Source organism: Mustelus asterias, chromosome 10, assembly GCF_964213995.1.
Source record: "Mustelus asterias chromosome 10, sMusAst1.hap1.1, whole genome shotgun sequence".
Lineage (NCBI taxonomy): Eukaryota > Metazoa > Chordata > Chondrichthyes > Carcharhiniformes > Triakidae > Mustelus > Mustelus asterias.
This window is the reverse complement of record NC_135810.1, coordinates 119,791,590-119,812,666: the sequence shown is the minus strand read 5'-3', so window position 1 is coordinate 119,812,666 and position 21,077 is coordinate 119,791,590. Positions and strand designations below refer to the sequence as shown.

General features: G+C 47.2%; 1 protein-coding gene across 2 annotated transcripts in view; it reads left to right on the top strand.

Moving 5' to 3' along the window:
* capn5a (calpain 5a) overlaps positions 1-21,077 on the top strand; it is a 102,249-nt gene that overhangs the window by 27,430 nt on the left and 53,742 nt on the right. The window contains exon 2 of one of the 2 annotated variants that reach the window (XM_078222570.1): positions 13,256-13,429. In XM_078222570.1, coding sequence (XP_078078696.1) covers positions 13,265-13,429 — 165 coding nt within the window. In that variant the 5' untranslated portion in view covers positions 13,256-13,264. Of the gene's footprint in view, positions 1-13,255; positions 13,434-21,077 lie in introns of both variants that reach the window. The other variant, XM_078222569.1, reaches the window with a different exon arrangement.

Below are 21,077 nucleotides of genomic sequence, written 5' to 3'. Positions count from 1 at the left end.
TAGTAACATTTCACCAAAGAAGCTGTTCAAAAATTATTATTGCTTCGGAAGCAGTTTAAATAGGAAGTGATGTACTGTACTGTAACTCTGATTACCCCTTCTTGCCTCTTTGTGATTCTCTGGCTTGTAATAAATTTTAATTTGCATTTAAGAATCTGGCAGTACAGCATTTTATATGATTGCAGTGGTGATGAGCGGGTTGGCAGATATCCCACATAATAGAACCATAGAACCATAGAAAATTACAGCTCAGAAACAGGCCTTTTGGCCCTTCTTGTCTGTGCCGAACCATTTTATGCCTAGTCCCACTGACCTGCACTTGGACCATATCCCTCCACACCCCTCTCATCCATGAACCCGTCCAAGTTTTTCTTAAATGTTAAAAGTGACCCCGCATTTACCACTTTATCCGGCAGCTCATTCCATAATGTCTGGCATGATGGCGTTGTTCGTCCTGTGATATTATTATTTATCTCGTGTAGAGGTTTAGTGGCTTTAATTCATAGGAGATGGAAGTGTGGTTGGACTCGGGTCACTTTCGGCACAGTGCTGCCTCACAGCGCCAGGGGCCCGGGTTCAATTCCCGGCCTCGGATCACTGTCTTGTGGAGTTTGCACATTTTCCCCGTGACTGCGTGGGTTTGCTCCTGTTTCCTCCCACAGTGGAAAGACATGCGGGTTAAGTGTGTTGGTCATTTTAAATTGCCCCTTAGTGTTGGGGGATTAGCTGGGCTAAATACATGGGATTATGGGGATAGGGCTTGGATGGGATTGTGGTCAGTGCAGACTCGATGGGCCGAAGGGCCTCCTTCTGCACTGTAGGAATTCTATTCCCACTCACCTCCCTACCCTCTTCCCCCCCCACCCCCCCCCATTTCACCCATGACTCGGTGGGATGCTGCCTTGCCTCAGTCAGGAGACAGTAGATTCAGTTAATTGAGCTGCTAATCCAGGCTGAAATGTACTGAAGGAGTGCTGCACTGTCGGAGTTGCTCTCTTTCGGATAAAACATTAAACTGTTGGCACTCTTGGGTGATTGTAAAAGGTCCGGTGGTGCGATTGCAAAGAGGAGCAGGGGAGTGTTCTCCCTCGTGTCCTGACCAATATTTATCTATTGACCATTAACTGACAAGTGTCTGGAAATTATCAAGTTTCCGTTCGTGGAATCTTGCTGTTTTTATTTGATTTGATTTGTTATTGTCACATGTATTGAGATACAGTGAAAATTATTGTTTCTTGCGCGCTATACAGACAGAGCATACTGTTCATAGAGAAGGAAACAAGAGAGTGCAGAATGTAGTGTTACAGTCATAGCTAGGGTGTAGAGAAAGATCAACTTAATGCGAGGTAGGTCCATTCAAAAGTCTGATGGCAGCAGGGAAGAAGCTGTTCTTGAGTCGGTTGGTACGTGACCTCAGACTTTTGTATCTTTTTCCCCGACGGAAGAAGGTGGAAAAGAGAATGTTCGGGGTGCGTGGAGTTCTTAATTATGCTGGTTGCTTTGCCGAGGCAGCGGGAAGTGTGGACAGAGTTAATGGATGGGAGGCTGGTTTGCGTGATGGATTGGGCTACATTCACGACCCTTTGCAGTTTCTTGCGGTCTTGGGCAGAGCAGGGGCCATACCAAGCTGTGATACAACCAGAAAGAATGCTTTCTATGGTGCATCTGTAAGAGTTTAATTTCCCTGTGTTACATTTTAATGATGCCTACTTTCTATAAGTCCTCAATTTGTCTTTCTCTCTATTCTCAACCAACACAAAGATTCATAGAATCCTACAGTGCAGAAGGAGGCCATTTGGCCCATCTAGTCTGCACCCACCACAATCCCACCCAGGCCCTATTCCCGTAACCCCACATATTTACCCTGCTAATCCCCCTGACACTAGGGTCAATTTAGCATGGCCAATCAACCTAACCCGCACATCTTTGGACTGTGGGAGGAATCCGGAGCACCCGGAGGAAACCCATGCAGACACGGGGACAATGTGCAAACTCCACACAGACAGTGACACGAGGCTGGAATCGAGCCCAGGTCCCTGGCGCTGTGAGGCAGCAGTGCTAACCACTGTGCCACCGTGCCGTCCCATTCGTCTGCCATCCCCCCACAAGATCTCTGGCATCTTCTTCTTCTTCAGGTATCTGTTCACTCGCGTGCCCTCTGCCTGGTCTCACCAGACCTATCACATTTTCAACATAAACCGAGGCTCCCTCTCTCGTTAACATCCGTCTGAAAGATGGTGATGCCAGCAGGTCCTCAGTACTGCACTCTGAGAACCAGCCTAGGTTTTGTCCTTGAGTGGGTCTTGAACCCACAACCTTCTGATTCAGAGGCTGAAGTGTAACCCACTGATCCACAGCTGACTCTTCTAGGAGCTCGGGTGTAAACCCTATGATGTGTTCGTTCATCAGTCACGGAGCAAGGATGCAGAAAACCACAACGAGTGCCTCGGGCAGCAGCTGCTTACTGCTAACTGATTTACATCTTGTAGCTTCAGCAACAAAAGACACCCTTGACCTCACTCCAGTCGCTGCTAAACATCCCCATATTGAGGATGATGTTCAATTAAAGATTTCAATTTGCATCACGCCCCTTAACAATGTCTCAACGTTTCTCATGTGCGATACATTATCATAGAATCCTGACAGTGCAGAAAGAGGCCATTCGGCCCATCGAGTCTGCACCGACTCTCTGACCGATCATCTTACCCAGGCCCTATCCCCATAGCCCCATGTATTTACCCTGCTAACCCAACTAACCTACGCATCTTGGTACACTAAGGGGCAACTTAGCATTGGTCAATCCACCTAGCCAGCACAGCTTTCGGACTGTGGGAGGAAACCGGAGCACCTGGAGGAAACCCACGCAGACACGGTGGGTTTCTTTACCCCAAGTGTTGTGAAGAAATAAGCTATAGTTTTAAGTGGGTTTAATTTACTGATTCTGTGTATCATTGAATACTTACCACTGCAGAAGGAGGTCATTCAGCCCATCAAGCCTGCACTGATATCAATCCCACCCAGACCCAATCTCCATAACTGCTAATTCTCCTGACACTAAAGGTCAATTTTGCATGGCCAATCCACTCAACTTGCACATCTTTGGCGTGTGGGATGAAGCCGGAACACCCGGAGGAAACCCACGCAGATATGGGGAGAACATGCAAACTCCACACAGACAGTGACCCGAGGCTGGAATTGAACCCGGGTCCCTGGCGCTGTGAGGCAGCAGTGCCAACCACTGTCACCGTGCCACCATTATCTTTGCCACTGTGCCACCGTGCTGCCCTAAACTGTCCCTTACTTTGAAACCCTGTTGGCCAAATGGGTATGAATGCACCAATCGTAAATAAATCATCCCCAAGTACGGAGGTCACTGCCATTAGAGAAGATGTTTGGTTTTCTGATCATTTGCTGAAAAGCTGTCCTCAAAGAAAGCTTTGTGGTCTCTCCACACCTTAGCTTCCTGTGGGGGAAAACCTTTCTATCACCTGTCTTGTATTGGTCATGTAGAGAGTGAGCAGAATGGGCTGACATGTTCTCTGGAGTTCAGAAGAATGAAATATTATTTTATTGAGCTGAGGTTACGCCATGATCGATGCTGAGAGGCTTCTCCCCAGGATCAAGGAATCTAGAGCTCTGAGTCAGTCTCAGAATAAGGGGTCTCCCATTTGCAGTTGAAACGAGGAGAATTTTCTTTACCCCAAGTGTTGTGAATTTTTGGAACATTTTCCCTGAATCTGTTGGGTGGATTGGCCATGCAAAATTGACCCTTAGTGTCAGGAGGATTAGCTGGGTAAATGCATAGGGTTATGGGGATTGGGTCTGGGTGGGATTGGTGTCAGTGCAAGCTCGATGGGCTGAATGACCTTCTTCTGCACTGTAAGGATTCAATGATACACAGAATCAGTAAATTAAACCCACTAAAAACTATAGCTTATTTCTAATATTTACCAATGCAAATATAAATCTCTTAAAACTCATGTATCTGCTGCCCCTGTCCTTCTAGATGGTAGTAGGCTTGGAAGGTGCTGTCTTAGCCACCATGGTGGGGAGACAATTTCTCCTGAAGTATTTGTCCAATTTCCTTTTTGGAAGTTCTGTTCAATCTGTTTCCACTGCGCTTGCGCGGATTTCAGATCACGACAACCCACGGCATTTTTTTTAAATGTCACCTCTGGACGAACACAAAAGGCTAACTAGTATTGTATAAATATTTAACATAACTTCCTTGTTTTTTTTTTCTGCTCTATGGATCTATTAATAGAGCCAAGGATTCCATGGAGGTTTTTTTTTATGATGTGGAGATGCCGGCGTTGGACTGGGGTAAACACGGTAAGAAGTCTAACAACACCAGGTTAAAGTCCAACAGGTTTATTTGGTAGCAAACGCCACTAGCTTTCGGAGCGCCGCTCCTTCGTCAGGTGGAGTGGAGCTCTGCTCACAAACAGGGCATACAGAGACACAAACTCAATTTACAGAATAATGATTGGAATGCAGTCTTTACAGATAATCAAGTCTTAAAGGTACAGACAATGTGAGTGGAGGGAGCATTAAAGAGATGTGTATTGTCTCCAGACAGGACAGCCAGTGAGATTCTGCAAGTCCAGGCAAGCTGTGGGGGTTACAGATAGTGTGACATGAACCCAAGATCCCGGTTGAGGCCGTCCTCATGGCTGTCCTGTCTGGAGACAATACACATCTCTTTAACCTGTGCTTAATGCTCTCTCCACTCACATTGTTTGTACCTTTAGGACTTGATTATCTGTAAAGACTGCATTCCAATCATTATTCTGTAAATTGAGTTTGTGTCTCTGTGCCTGTTTGTGAGCACATTTCCACTCCACCTGACGAAGGAGCAGCGCTCCGAAAGCTGGTGGCATTTGCTACCAAATAAACCTGTTGGACTTTAACCTGGTGTTGTTAAACTTCTTGCTGTTTTTTTTTACACAGTTTTACCAATTTCACCTAAAAGTCAAGTGACATACACACCTCTCTCTGTCTCTGCCTCTGCCTCTCTCTCTCTCTCTGCATCTTGTAGATGGTGAATGCTGCTGCTACTGTGCATCAGGGGTGGGGAGAGGGAATCTTGAAGGTGGTGGGTGAGGTACCAATCAAGCAGGTGGTTTTATCCTGGAAGATGTCGAGTCCCCTGAGTGTTGCTGGAACTGCACTCATCCAGGCAAGTGGAGAGTATTCCAGCACACAGCTGACTAGGGGACAGACTTTGGGGAGTCAGGAGGCAAGTTACTCGCTGTTGAACTCCCGGCTCATTTGCCATGGTGTTTATTTGGCTGGTCCATGTTAACCCCCAGGATGTTGATGGTGGGCGATTCAGCAATGGGAATGCCATTGACTGTCAAGGGGGCATTGGTTAGTTTCTCTCCTGTTGGGGATGTTCATTGTCTAGCATTTGTGTGGGAGTATCAGCAGATTATGTTATAAGGTCATGTCCCATTAACTTAGGACCCTCTTATATTGGAAGACCATGCTTGGGGCTACCCTCGATCGATTATGTTTTTGTGGTGGGGAACTGGGCATTCTGCCAGCTCATGCCCAATTTCTCGTATGGCATGATCCTTCAATTGACCTCAGTTCCAGAAGGAATTATGCGGCTTCACCCATTCGCCGCCACCCTTCCTGTGCTACATTTGGCTTGTTATTTTATTCTTAAACAACATTTGGTTTTGTTGACAAAGTATAGCCTCCCTCCCATCTCAGGTCAACAATGTTAATCTTCTGGAGATGAATAGTTTGTTTCACTTGTGGACAGGTTGATGGAATGTTTGCTGAGTATTAGCACAAGGCGAGTACAAATGGGGAAGGTCATTTGGTCCATTCCAGTTTGCCTGTGGGATGGGGGAGGGGCGGGTGTGCTGGGGAAGCCAACAGATCCCTTGAGACAGCAACAAGTCCAACTAGAAAGCAATGCCAAACAGGTTGTATTTCTACAGCAACTTGAACAATTTAGGTGACAAAAGGTTTCTTTATTTATTCTGTCATGGCATGCGAGCATTGCTGGCTTGGCCAGCATTTGGGCGGCATGGCGGCACAGTGGTTAGCACTGCTGCCTCACAGCGCCAGGGTCCCAGATTCAATTCCGGCCTCTGGTCTTTGTCTGTGCGGAGTTTGCACGTTCTCCCCGTGTCTGCGTGGATTTTCCTCCGGGTGCTCTGGTTTCCTCCCACGGTCCAAAGATGTGCGGGTTAGGTTGATTGGCCGTGCTAAATTGCCCCTTCGTGTCAGGGGACTAGCAAGGTAAATGCGTGGGGTTGCGGGAATAAGGGTTGCGGGAATAAGGGCTGCGGGAATAAGGGTTGCGGGAATAGGGCCTACTTCCAGAGTAGCAGCTTAACTGCAAGGCAGTTGTCCATGGAGTGAGGTCTGAGATAACCCGTGTTAATAGAAAGAAAGCATTTATTTATGAAAGGTCTTCTAGGGCAGGTTGAGAAAGTGGTTAAAAAGGTTCGCAGGGCACTGCGTTTCGTAGGCTTAGACTGTGTCCAAGTTGGGCACTTTAGGGAGAATATGAAGACTTTGGAGAGGGTACAAAATCTATGAGAATTGTTCCAGGGATGAGGGAGTTCAGTTGTGAGCACAGATTGGAGAAGTTAGGATTGTTCTCCTGAGATAGAGGAGTTCAAAATCATCAGGGGTCTGGACAGAGTAGAGAGAAACTGTTCTAGACTCCGAGAATCCCTGCATGGCAGAAGGAGGCCATTCGGCCCATCGAGATTGCACTGGCAACAATCCCACCCATGCCCTATCCCTGTAACCCTACATATTTGCCCGACTTATCTCCCCTGACACTGTGGGGCAATTTAGCATGGCCAGTCTACCTAACCCAATCTTTGGAGTGTGGGAGGAAACCGGAGCACCTGGAGGAAACCCACGCAGACACGGGAAAAAGGTACAGACTCAACACAGACAGTGACCCAAGCCGGGAATGAACCCGGGTCCCTGGCGCTGTGAGGCAGCAGTGCTAACCACTGTGCCACCGTGCCGCCCAATGTTCCCATTGGTGGAAGAGAGAAATTGTTTCCATTGGTGGGAGGTCCAAAGCCAGAGGAGGCTGATTGAAAGTAATTGCCATAAGAGTGAACGGCGTAAGCTGTTAGGATGTGGGATGCATTGTCTGAAAAGATGGCGGTAGCAGATTCGATCATGGATAAGCATCTGAAGGCAAACGTTCACAGGGCTGTGGAGAAAGTGAGACAATCAGTCCCACTCATGCAGAGAGCTGGCATGGCTCAGTGGGCTGAGTGGCCTCCTTTGCTACTGTAACCAATCCACAATTCTATTCTATAACCCACTGAGATCTCAAAGTGCTTCATAGCAAGGGTGGCAGTGTGGCACAGTGGTTAGCACTGCTGCCTCACTGCGCCAGGGACCTGGGTTTGATTCCCGGCTTGGGTCACTGTCTGTGTGGAGTTTGCATGTTCTCCCCGTGTCTGCGTGGGTTTCTTCTGGGTGCTCCAGTTTTCTCCCACAGTCCAAAGCTGTGTGGGTTAGGTTGATTGGCCATGCTAAATTGTCCCTTCATGCCAGGGGGTTAGTAGGGTAAATGAATTGGGTTATGGGGATAGCACCGGGGTGGGATTGTGGTCAGTGCAGACTCGATGGACTGAATGGCCTCGTTCTGCACTGTAGGGATTCTATGAAGTATTTTTGTTTTTGAATTCTAATTTCAATGGGGTCACAAAGCAGTCAATACTCTCTCACAAGCTCCCACAAACAGCGAGGCAGTCCGTGACCCAATATCTTTTCTTTGTTGTGTTAGCTGAGGGGTAGGTATTGGCCAGTACTTGGAGGAGATCCCCTTTGCCCTTCTTTGAAGTAGCACTGTGGGATAGTTTACATCCACCCACGGGGGCAGCAAGGCTTCGGTTTAATGCCAATAAATTGAGTATGGGCGGAAAATACTGCCTTAAACCACAAGGAAATAAAATCTGAAAACTCTTTCTCTACCTCGACTGGAGTTGGCTCAGACTTGTTGACGATAGAGTTTGATTCCTGTGAGTTCAAATAGAAACAAATATATTATCATTATTTTGCATAAAGAGGTCACTTTTCTTTTTAGTTTGAGTCATCCCTACACACACGCCTTTTCCTTCCTTCTATTATTTTCTAATTTTACAGTTGAGCCGGGAGAGAAGTCCTGGATCTCCTCCAACATTCAACTCCTCTGTTACTCTGTTTGCTGAAACATTGATTTTAATATTGGAGTCCACATGCTGCCCATACCCAAGGCTGCCAGGAATGGCATGCCCGTGCCCACATTCACATCGGGGCATATGCTGTAATGACTTCAATCAGGCCATTGAGGTTGGCCTATTGGTGTATGAGCTCTCTGATTAAGGATCCAATTGATGGGCCAATCAGGGAGTCTTTGCCTTGTACTTAACCAGGTGTATCAGTTTCTCAGACACCCCTGGAGATAGACTGCTGACTGCGAGTGCTCTGTATACTGCTGTTAGAGTTTATAAATAAAGGGATTTTGGTGAAGGGACTTCTGCCTCCAAAGACTGATTACATTTCCCTATGCAAATTTATTATTCCTGGCTTTCGTTCCTCGTCCAAGAACCAGGTGCCAGCAACCGTTGGGAGAAAAGCGCCCACCAAGAGGTGAACTTAAATCGCTAACACTAATGTTAGTGTTATAGTCAATGCAGACTCGATGGGCCAAATGGCCTCCTTCTGCACCGTAGGGATTCTATGATTCTAGTGCAAGAGAAATTGAGATTAACTCTGTTTTGAGCACTCTGCACGGGGTGCTGTCGGAGTCTGACTCCTTCCCCACTGCGAATGTTTCCGGTCCCATCCTAAGGCTGGGATTTTGCGCTCCTGTTCGCATCGGGTGAGAGGTCCAAATCCCATTACACCCCGGCAGGATGCCCCGTCACCATTGTTCCCGTCCCCTCCAGTGAGGTAACAGGATTCCCGACATTCAATTTTGGGAACCCCATTAGAATAAATTTAAATTTAATTACCAGGCTTCTATGCCTTCCCCATTGCATAACCTACTGCCACCCCGTCCTAACTCTTTCCACCGTTCCCAATCTGATTTAGCAAATGTGTCTTGATTAACAGGCTTTTGTGCAGGAGTTCAGTGACATATCTGTTCATGGATTTTTATTTAAGAGAGATGTTGGCCTAGTGGTCGAGTCACTGGACTAGGGTGGCATGGTGGCACAGTGGTTAGCACTGCTGCCTCACAGCAAGGAGTCTAACAACACCAGGTTAAAGTCCAACAGGTTTATTTGGTAGCAAACGCCACCTGGTGTTGTTAGACTCCTTACTGGGTTCACCCCAGTCCAACGCCGGCATCTCCACATCATGACTACCATCGACGCCTCACAGCGCCAGGGATCCGGGTTCGATTCCGGCCTTGGGTCACTGACTGCGGAGTCTGCACGTTCACCCTGTGTCTGCATGGCTTTCCTCCGGGTGCTCCGGTTTCCTCCCACACTCCAAAGACATGCAGGTTAGGTGGATTGGCCATGCTAAATTACCTCTTAGAGTCCCAAGATGTGTAGATTAGGGGATTAGTGGGGTGAATATGTGGGGTTATGGGGGATAGGACCTGGGTAAGATATTCTTTTGGAGAGTCGTTGCAGACTCGATGGCCGAATGGTCTCCCTCTGCACCGTAAGGATTCTATGATTCTCTGATTCCAGACTCTCAGCAATGTGGTTGACTCTTAACTGTACTCAGTTCAAGGGCAATTGGAGATGGGCAGTAAATGCTGGCCCAGCTTGTGACACACTCATCCCACGAATAAAAAAAACTTTCTCTTTGTCTTTCATCCCTGCATTCCCCACCCCCACTACTTCAAGACAGAATCTTATTTGATCAGTTATTCTAATGAGCCATTAGTGCTGTTGTCTTTGTGAATTGCTTCAGAATCAGTCGATGCAGCTCACCACTAATGGTATCTCTAAACCTCCTTGGACAGACTTTAAATGAAAGATAATTGAACAGGAGCCCTTCAGATTGCAGACAGCTACCTCACACCTCGCTCGCAAGAGGGGAACAGGAGGAGGCCATTACCCTCTGTTCCCCCATTCGATTAGATCATGGCTGATCTGTGACTGAACACCATATACCCACCTCTACCCCATATCATAGAATCGCTACAGTGCAGAAGGAGGCCATTCGGCCCATCGAGTCTGCACCGACCACAATCCCACCCAGCCCCTATCCCCATAACCCCATGCATTTACCTTAGCTAGTCCCCCTGACACTAAGGGGCAATTCAGCATGGTCAATCAACCAAACCTGCACATCTTTGGACTGTGGGAGGAAACCAGAGCACCCGGAGGAAACCCACGCAGACACGGGGAGAACGTGCAAACTCCGCACAGACAGTGACCCAAGGCCAGACTTAAACCCGGATTCCTGGCGCTGTGAGGCAGCACTTGCTACTGTGCCGCCCATCATCAACAACCATCTGCATTTATATAGCCCCTTTAACGTAATAAAATGTCCCAATAGGTGCATCGCAGAGACATTATAAAATAAAATTTGACACTCGGCCACATAAGGAGATATACAGTCACATGACCAAAAGCTTTGTGAAGGAGAGAGGTTTTAATGGGTATCTTAAAGGAGGAATTCCAGAGCCTGGGGCCCAGACAGCTGAAGGCATGGCCACCAATGGCGGAGGGATTCAAATCGGGGATGCTCAAGAGGCCGGAAATAGAGGGGCGACACGGTGGCACAGTGGTTAGCATTGCTGCCTCACAATGCCAGGGACCCGGTTCGATTCCAGCCTTGGGTCACTGTCTGTGTGGAGTCTGCACGTTCTCCCCGTGTCTGCGTGGGTTTCCTCCAGGTGCTCCAGTTTCCTCCCACAGTCCTAAACTGTACAGGATTGGTTGATTGGCCATGCTAACATGTCCCAAGATGTATAAGTTAGGGGAATTAGTTGAGTAAATATGTGGGGTTACAGGGATAGGGCCTGGGTAGGATGCTCTGTCGGAGAGTTGGTGCAGACTCGATGGCCTCCTTCTGCACTGTAAGGATGCTATGAGATAGGGAGGGGTGAGGATGTGGAGCGATATCCCTTGATGTCTTTGGATAACAAGAATCTAGTCATCTCAAATTTAAAATGTACCATTGATCTAGCATTAACTGTTGTTCCAAACTCTACAACCCTTTGCTGTAAAAGTGTTTTCTAATTTCACTCCTGAAAGGTCTGACATTTAGACTCGATACTACAGCGAGCAGAAATAATTGTTTCTATCACCCTATCAGCCAGTACCTCTGAGAAACATCAATCAAATCACTCCTCAACCTTCTAAATTCCAGGGAGAGAGTGTGTGTGTTCGTGTGGTGTGTGTAATCTCTCCCCATAACTTAACCGTGGGAGTCACCAGTCTGGAAAATCTACTCCGCACTCCAATGTCATTATTATCCTTGCTAAGGTGTGGTGCCCAGACCTGCTCACAATACTCTATTCAGTGCTTTGAATAACTGGAGCATAATCCCTGTCCCTGTATTATAGTCCTCTAGATGTGAGGGCCAGCACCAGTATTCTATTAAGTGTTGCCCGATACCCCTCCTGTCCACCTGGACCACACGGTCTCTTTGCGCCTCCGCTGTTTCTAGCTTTCCACCATTTTTGATCCAAAGTGGGTTCTGTTATTTATATTTGAAATTCTCTCACCACAATTTGTCCAGTCACTTACTGGGGGCGAGTGGCAGAAAATCGGGCTTGCGCCCAGTTTCTCACCTCTAGCGATGTTACCGGCCCCGTTCTGGCGGCAAAATCAGCCTCGTACCTGGGAAGGAGGGGGGTGGGGTGCGATCGGTGGAGGGAGTGATTTGCACGAAGTTAGGGGCGAGTGACAGATCTCCTAGTACATGGTGTACACAGCATGCACAATGCATTGGGAGATCGGAGCGCCTGCGCAATGGTGCCCCTCCAGTTCAGCAGCCAGCTTCCTGGCATCAATAGACTACACCCACTCCCCCTACTGGCGAGAATCACACTTTGTCTTTTCTTTTCGAAGTGCCATATGATTGCATCTGGGAGCTTTGCCCAAAAGATGGGCGCAATTCCCATTTTCACACTCGTTTGGCACTGAGAAATTCTTTGGTAAGATCGCTCCCATTATGTTCAGATTCTCGCTGCTGACGGATTTTTAAAATTGAATTCAAGTTTCATCATCTGCCACGGTAGGATTCGAACACAGGTCCCCAGAGCATTTTCCTGGCTGTCTGGGTGACAAGTCCAGTAACGATACCACTACCCCACCACTGCTGCAGCTGACACTGCTTACAAACCCACCTGTCAACAAACTTGGCTAAGTGGCTTTTGAAACCATTAACTGAGCAAATTAGGATCAGTGGCAGGCCTTTCAATCCAGTCTCAACATTCCAATTTGCTACACAGCAAGCTATTCCCTTTTTTAGGGAAGGGATTGAGAGAGGTGTAGAGGCTTTGGGAAGGAATAGGGGTGACAAGGCCTTGGGAGAATTTGGAAATTGGTACGAGTTTTAAAATTGGGGGTGTTGCTTAACCAGGAATCAGTGAAGCTCAGTGAGAGCAGGAATGATGGAAGATTGGGAATTGGTGTGAGTTATGTAACACACAGCAGTGTTTTTGTAATATGTCCTCGGAGGCAGAAGTCCCTTCACCAAAATCCCTTTATTTACAAGTCTGACAACAGCATACAGAGTGCTTTCAATTAGCCGTCTACATGAGGAGTCCCAGAGGAACTGACACGCCTGGTTAAATACAAAGCAAGAGGCTCCCTGATTGGCCCATCAATTTGACCCTTAATCAGGGAACTCATATTCTAACAGGCCCACCTCAATTACCTGATTGAAGTTGTTACAGTTTTGATAAGGTTTTAAAGTTTATTTATTAATGTCACAATTAAAGCTTACATTAACACTGCAATGAAGTTACTGTGAAAATCCCCTATTCGCCACACTCCGGCGCCTGTTTGGGTACACTAAGGGAGAATTTAGCATGGCCAATGCACCCTAACCAGCACGTCTTTCAGACAGTGGGAGGAAACCGGAGCACCCGGAGGAAACCCACGCAGACACGGGGAGAACGTGCAAACCTTATCGTATAAGGTCACGATATCTCATTGATTCCACACCCTACATGTCTGCAGCCGTTAAATATCCCCTTTCCCTCAGGACATAGAATTTGATTCATTTTGGGGAGATGATTTGAGAAAGGAGCTGGTCTAGTGGACATTCGCACATCGCACACTTCATCTTATGTTCCCCTCCTTCACAGGTTTGAAGGATGTTTGACTCGGTGAAACCTTACGGAAACCAGAATTTCCATGCCCTGAAGAGGGAGTGCCAACAACGCAACCAGCTCTTCGAAGACCCTTTGTTCACCGCCAATGATGAATCACTGTTCTGTTCGACAGCGCTGTTGTCCAATGTCCGGTGGAAGCGTCCAACTGTAAGTGGTTTTCAGTTTTCATGCCAGGTGTTGTGGTATTAAGAGTCTGGAGAGAATCTAGAGTCAGAGGTTTACAGCATGGAAACAGGCCCTTTGGCCCAACTTGTTGACGAAGGAAGGGCCGTGGATGTCGTCTATATGGATTTCAGTAAGGCATTTGACAAAGTCCCTCATGGCAGGTTGATTAAGAAGGTTAAGGCTCATGGGATACAAGGAGAGGTGGCTAGATGGGTAGAAAACTGGCTTGGCCACAGGAGACAGAGGGTAACAGTCGAAGGGTCTTTTTCCGGCTGGAGGTCTGTGACCAGTGGTGTTCTGCAGGGCTCTGTACTGGGACCTCTGCTATTTGTGATATCTATAAATGATTTGGAAGAAGGTGTAACTGGTGTTATCAGCAAGTCTGCGGATGACACGAAGATGGCTGGACATGCGGATAGCGATGAACATTGTCGGACAATACAGCAGGATATAGATAGGCTGGAAAATTGGGCGGAGAAATGGCAGATGGAATTTAATCCAGATAAATGCGAAGTGATGCATTCTGGAAGAACTAATGTAGGGAGGAGTTATACAATAAATGGCAGAGCCATCAAGAGTATAGAAACACAGAGGGACCTAGGTGCACAAGTCCACAAATCCTTGAAGGTGGCAGCACAGGTGGAGAAGGTGGCGAAGAAGGCTTATGGTATGCTTGCCTTTATAGGACGGGGTATAGAGTATAAAAGCTGGAGTCTGATGTTGCAGCTGTATAGAACGCTGGTTAGGCCACATTTGGAGTACTGCGTCCAGTTCTGGTCGCCGCACTACCAGAAGGACGTGGAGGCTTTAGAGAGAGCGCAGAGAAGGTTTACCAGGATGTTGCCTGGTATGGAGGGTCTTAGCTATGAGGAGAGATTGGGTAAACTGGGCTTTTTCTCCCTGGAAAGACGGAGAATGAGGGGAGACCTAATAGAGGTGTACAGAATTATGAAGGGTATAGATAGGGTGAACAGTAGAAAGCTTTTTCCCAGGTCGGAGGTGACGATCACGAGGGGTCACGGGCTCAAGGTGAGAGGGGTGAGGTATAACTCAGATATCAGAGGGACGTTTTTTACACGGAGGGTGGTGGGGGCCTGGAATGCGCTGCTAAGTAGGGTGGTGGAGGCAGACACGCTGGCATCGTTTAAGACTTACCTGGATAGTCACATGAGCAGCCTGGGAGTGGAGGGATACAAACGAATGGTCTCGCTGGACCAATGAGCGGCACAGACATGGAGGGCCGAAGGGCCTGTTTCCTGTGCTGTACTGTTCTTTGTTCTTTGTCCATGCCGCCCCTTTTTATGTAAACCCCTAAGCTAATCCCAATTGCCCGCATTTGGCCCATATCCCTCTATACCCATCTTACCCATGTAACTATCTAAATGCTTTTTAAAAGACAAAATTGTACCCTCCTCTACCACTACCTCTGGCAGCTTGTTCCAGACACTCGCCACCCTCTGTATGAAAGAATTGCCCCTCCGGACACTTTTGTATCTCTCCCCTCTCACCTTAAACCTATGCCCTCTAGTTTTAGATTCCCCTACCTTTGGGAAAAGATATTGACTACCTCTTGCTAAGTTGGCTCTGACCAGTAAACTGTCCTTACTATAGAGGGAGTAAAGCAAAGGTTTACCAGGCTGATTCCTGGGATCCATGATGTGGAGATGCCAGCATTGGACTGAAGTGGGCACAGTAAGAAGTCTCATAACGCCAGGTTAAAGTCCAACAGGTCTATTTGGTATCACGAGCTTTCAGAGTGCTGCTCCTTCATCAGGTGAGGACTCACATGATGAAGGAGTAGTACTTCGAAAGCTCACGAAACCAAGTAAATCTGTTGGTCTTTAACCTGGTGTTATGAGACCTCTTACTGATTCCTGGGATGGCAGGTCTGTCTTATGAGGAGAGATTGTATTCACCGGAGTTTCGAAGAGTGAGAGGGGATCTCATAGAAACTTAGAAAATTCTAACAGGGTTCGACAGGATAGATTCAGAAAGAATGTTCCCGATGGTGGGGGAGTCCAGAACTAGGGGTCATAGTTTGAGGATAAAGGGTAAACCTTTTAAAACTGAGGTGAGGAGAAATTTGTTCACCCAGAAGGTGGTGAATGTGTGGAATTCATTCCCACAGAATGTAGTTGAGGCCAAAATGTTGTCTGATTTCAAGAAGCAATTAGATATAACTCTTGGGGCTAAAGGGATATGGGGGGAAGGCGGGATCAGGATATTGAATTTGATGATCAGCCATGATCAAATTGATTGGCGGAGCAGGCTTGAAGGGCTGAATGGCCTCCTCCTGCTTCTAGTTTCTATGAAATCTCAAGCCTTGGGTAGTTTAGCAAGAGAAATGCTCGTTCTGAAAATGGGGTCTGTTTAAATGTTTAGGGTCGAGGCGGACAGAGTTTCACTGTGTTCGGCTATTCAGAATCGAGAAATCTGGGATATAGAATGAGCCATCATCTGAATAGCAAACGGGCTGAATGGCCTCTTCCTATGTTCTGTAAGCCCTGGACGATGATTAACCTCTTTAAGCTTTTACATTGTCCCTACAGGGTGAGAATGTATATCCTGTAGTGGACAAAACAAACTTTAGCTGTGATTTATTTAAAACTTATTCTTTCATGGGCTGGCTGGGCCAACATTTGTTGCCTATTCATAATTGCCCTTGAACTGAGCGACTTGCTTGGCCATTTCAGAGGGCAGTTAAGAGTCAACCACATTGCTGTGGCACTGGAGTCACATTTTTTGATTTGATTTATTACTGTCACATGTGTACAATGAAAAGTATTGTTTCTTCCGCGCTATACAGACAAAGCATACTGTTCATAGAAAAAGAAACGAGAGAGTGCAGAATGTAGTGTTACAGTCATAGCTAGGGTGTAGAGAAAGATCAACTGAATGCGAGGAAGGTCCATTCACAAGTCTGATGGCAGCAGGGAAGAAGCTGTTCTTGAGTCGGTTGGTACGTGACCTCAGACCTTTGTATCTTTTTCCCAACGGAAGAAGGTGGAAGGGAGAATGTCCGGGGTGCGTGGGGTCCTTAATTATGCTGGCTGCGTTTCAGAGGCAGTGGGAAGTGTAAACAGAGTCAATGAGTAGATCAATGTATAGGTAAGGACAGTGGATTTCCTTCCTCATCAGTGAACTTTTTATGACAATCGATGATAGTTCCATGGTCACCATTGCTGAGACTAGTTTTTCAGATTTATTAAGTGAATTTAAATTCCACCAGCTGCCTGGAACCCATGATCTCGGGATTGCTAGCTCAGTAACATTACCGCTGCACCACCATCTCTACCCGGATTGAACAGCAGCTCAGTGTGGAGTCAGTTCTCCGGTACCGTATGCAAGAGTATGTATCATGTCCGGTACCTACTCTTGCAACTCGGCCAACGCTGTCTACCTGATACGCTGCAGGAAAGGATGTCCCGAGGCATGGTACATTGGGGAAACCATGCAGATGCTGCGACAACGGATGAATGAACACCGCTCGACAATCACCAGGCAAGACTGTTCTCTTCCCGTTGGGGAGCACTTCAGCGGTCACGGGCATTCGGCCTCTGATATTCGGGTAAGCGTTCTCCAAGGCGGCCTTCACGACGGCGCAGAGTCGCTGAGCAGAAACTGATAGCCAAGTTCCGCACACATGAGGGCAGCCTCAACCGGGATATTGGGTTCATGTCACACTATCTGTAATCCCCACAGCTTGCCTGGACTTGCAGAGTCTCACTGGCTGTCCTGTCTGGAGACAATACACATCTCTTTAACCTGTCTTAATGCTCTCTCCACTCACATTGTTTGTACCTTTTAAGACTTGATTAGCTGAAAGTATCCGCATTCCAACCATTATTCTGTAAATTGAGTTTGTGTCTTTATATGCCCTGTTTGTGAACAGAATTCCCACTCACCTGAAGAAGGAGCTTAAGGCTCCGAAAGCTTGAGGCTTTTGCTACCAAATAAACCTGTTGGACTTAATCCTGGTGTTGTTAAACTTCTTACTGTGTTTACCCCAGTCCAACGCCGGCATCTCCACATCATGACTAGTGGTGTTCCGCAGGGCTCTGTACTGGGACCTCTGCTGTTTGTGATATATATAAATGATTTGGAGGCAGATGTAGCTGGCGTGATCAGTAAGTTTGCGGACGACACAAAGATTGCTGGAGTTGCGGATAGTGATGAACATTGTCAGAGAATACAGCAGGATGTAGAATGCAAGGGAGTAGAATAGACAGTATTACAGTTGATAAGGAGGATGTGCAGGATATTCTGGAGGGTCTGAAAATAGATAAATCCCCTGGTCCGGATGGGATTTATCCAAGGATTCTCTGGGAGGCAAGAGAAGTGATTGCAGAGCCTCTGGCTCTGATCTTCAGGTCGTCGTTGGCCTCTGGTATAGTACCAGAAGATTGGAGGTTAGCGAATGTTGTCCCATTGTTTAAGAAGGGGAACAGAGACTTCCCCGGGAATTATAGACCGGTGAGTCTCACTTCTGTTGTCGGCAAGATGTTGGAAAAAATTATAAGGGATAGGATTTATAGTTATTTGGAGAGTAATGAATTGATAGGTGATAGTCAGCATGGTTTTGTGGCAGGTAGGTCGTGCCTTACTAACCTTATTGAGTTTTTTGAGAAAGTGACCAAGGAGGTGGATGGGGGCAAGGCAGTGGACGTGGTATATATGGATTTTAGTAAGGCGTTTGATAAGGTTCACCATGGTAGGCTTCTGCAGAAAATGCAGATGTATGGGATTGGGGGTGATCTAGGAAATTGGATCAGGAATTGGCTAGCGGATAGGAAACAGAGGGTGGTGGTTGATAGTAAATATTCATCATGGAGTGCGGTTACAAGTGGTGTACCTCAGGGATCTGTTTTGGGGCCACTGCTGTTTGTAATATTTATTAATGATCTGGATGAGGGTATAGTTGGGTGGATTAGCAAATTTGCTGATGACACCAAAGTCGGTGGTGTGGTAGACAGTGAGGAAGGGTGTCGTAGTTTGCAGGAAGACTTAGACAGGTTGCAAAGTTGGGCCGAGAGGTGGCGGATGGAGTTTAATGCGGAGAAGTGTGAGGTAATTCACTTTGGTAGGAATAACAGATGTGTTGAGTATAGGGCTAACGGGAGGACTTTGAATAGTGTGGAGGAGCAGAGGGATCTAGGTGTATGTGTGCATAGATCCCTGAAAGTTGGGAATCAAGTAGATAAGGTTGTTAAGAAGGCATATGGTGTCTTGGCGTTTATTGGTAGGGGGATTGAATTTAGGAGTCGTAGCGTTATGTTGCAACTGTACACAACTCTGGTGCGGCCGCACTTGGAGTACTGTGTGCAGTTCTGGTCCCCACATTACAGGAAGGATGTGGAGGCTTTGGAGAGGGTGCAGAGGAGGTTTACCAGGATGTTGCCTGGTATGGAGGGGAGATCCTATGAGGAGAGGCTGAGGGATTTGGGATTGTTTTCGCTGGAAAGGCGGCGGCTAAGAGGGGATCTTATTGAAACATATAAGATGATTAGAGGTTTAGATAGGGTGGATAGTGATAGCCTTTTTCCTCTGATGGAGAAATCCAGCACGAGGGGGCATGGCTTTAAATTGAGGGGGGGTAGTTATAGAACCGATGTCAGGGGTAGGTTCTTTACCCAGAGGGTGGTGAGGGATTGGAATGCCCTGCCAGCATCAGTAGTAAATGCGCCTAGTTTGGGGGCGTTTAAGAGATCCGTAGATAGGTTCATGGACGAAAAGAAATTGGTTTAGGTTGGAGGGTCACAGTTTTTTTTTTTTAACTGGTCGGTGCAACATCGTGGGCCGAAGGGCCTGTTCTGCGCTGTAATGTTCTATGTTCTATGTTCTATGGATGTAGATAGGCTGGAACATTGGGCGGAGAAATGGCAGATGGAATTTAATCCAGATAAATGCGAAGTGATGCATTTCGGTAGATCTAATGTAAGGGGGAGCGATACAATAAATGGCAGAACCATCAGGAGTATAGACACACAGAGGGACCTGGGTGTACAAGTCCACAGATCCTTAAAGGTGGCAGCACAGGTGGAGAGGGTAGTCAAGAAAGCATATGGCATGCTTGCCTTTATTGGACGGGGCATAGAGTATAAAAGTTGGCATATGATGTTGCAGCTGCATAGAACGTTGGTTAGGCCACATTTGGAATACTGGGTCCAGTTCTGGTCGCCACACTACCAGAAGGACGTGGAGGCTTTGGAGAGAGTACAGAAAAGGTTTACCAGGATGTTGCCTGGTATGGAGGGTCTTAGCTATGAGGAGAGATTGGGTAAACTGGGGTCGTTCTCCCTGGAAAGACGGAAGATGAGGGGCGACCTAATAGAGGTGTATAAAATTATGAAGGGCATAAATAGGGTGAACAGTGGGAAGCTTTTTCCCAGGTCGGAGGTGACGAACACAAGGGGTCACGGGTTCAAGGTGAGGGGGGCAAGGTTCAACACAGATGTCAGGGGGACGTATTTTACACAGAGGGTGGTGGGGGCCTGGAATGCACTGCCAAGCAAGGTGATTGAGGCGGACACGCTGGGATCATATAAGACTTAGCCACATGAACAAACTGGGAATAGAGGGATACAAATGCATGGTCTAGTTGGGCACATGAGCAGCGCAGGCTTGGAGGGCCGAAGGGCCTGTTCCTGTGCTGTATTGTTCTTTGTTCTTTGTTCTAAATGCATGGGGTTATGGGGATAGGGCCTGGGTGGGATTGTGGTCGGTGCAAACTCGATGCGCCAAATGGCCTCCTTCTGCGCTGTAGGATTCTATGATCTGTGCCCAAGCTGATCAGGGTAAGCTAAGAGTCCTGGGTTATAAAGTTAACACGTGGTCAAAGTTTCCGCACTCTGTAAACAGACCAAGAGTAGAAATGTCGAAAAAGGAAGGGTAACCGTGACAACGACAGGTCATTCAGTTTAATGTTGACAATGGGAATTGGCTTCCGGAAACAATAATAATATGGGAAAAAGTCAACATCCATTTGGACAAAGAGTAAGGCAGAATCAACTCCAATTTGTAAAAACAAATCATCAAAGACTAACTCATGACGCCTCTTTCTATGCTGCAATTCTATCACTCCATGAGGGCAGTATGGTTCATGTTGCGTATATATAGACATCCAAAAGGAGTTTGAGAAAATATAACAGGCTTATTAGGCTTGTTAGCAAAATTAAAGCCCATGGAATAAAAGGGACAAGCGCAACATAGATATAAAATTGGCCAAGCACTGCTGGGAGGTATACAGTGGTGGATAGCACAGTGGTTAGCACCGCTGCCTCACAGCGCCAGGGACCTGGGTTCAATTCTGGCCTTGGGTCACTGTCTGTGTGGAGTTTGTACATTCTCCTCGTGTCTGCGTGCATTTCCTCCGGGTGCTCCGGTTTCCTCCCACAGTTCCAAGATGTGTAGATTAGGGGGATTAGCGGGGTAAATACATGAGGTTCTGGGGATAGGGTCTGGGTAAGATGTTCTATTTGAGAGTCAGTGCAGACTGATGGGCCAAATGGCCGCCATCTGCATTGTGGGATTCTATAATTCTGTGGCGGTATATGGTGGGAGGTGTACAGCTGTGGGAGGTGTACAGTGGTGGGAAGTATACCGTGATGCCTAATGTTTAGAGCTAGGATCA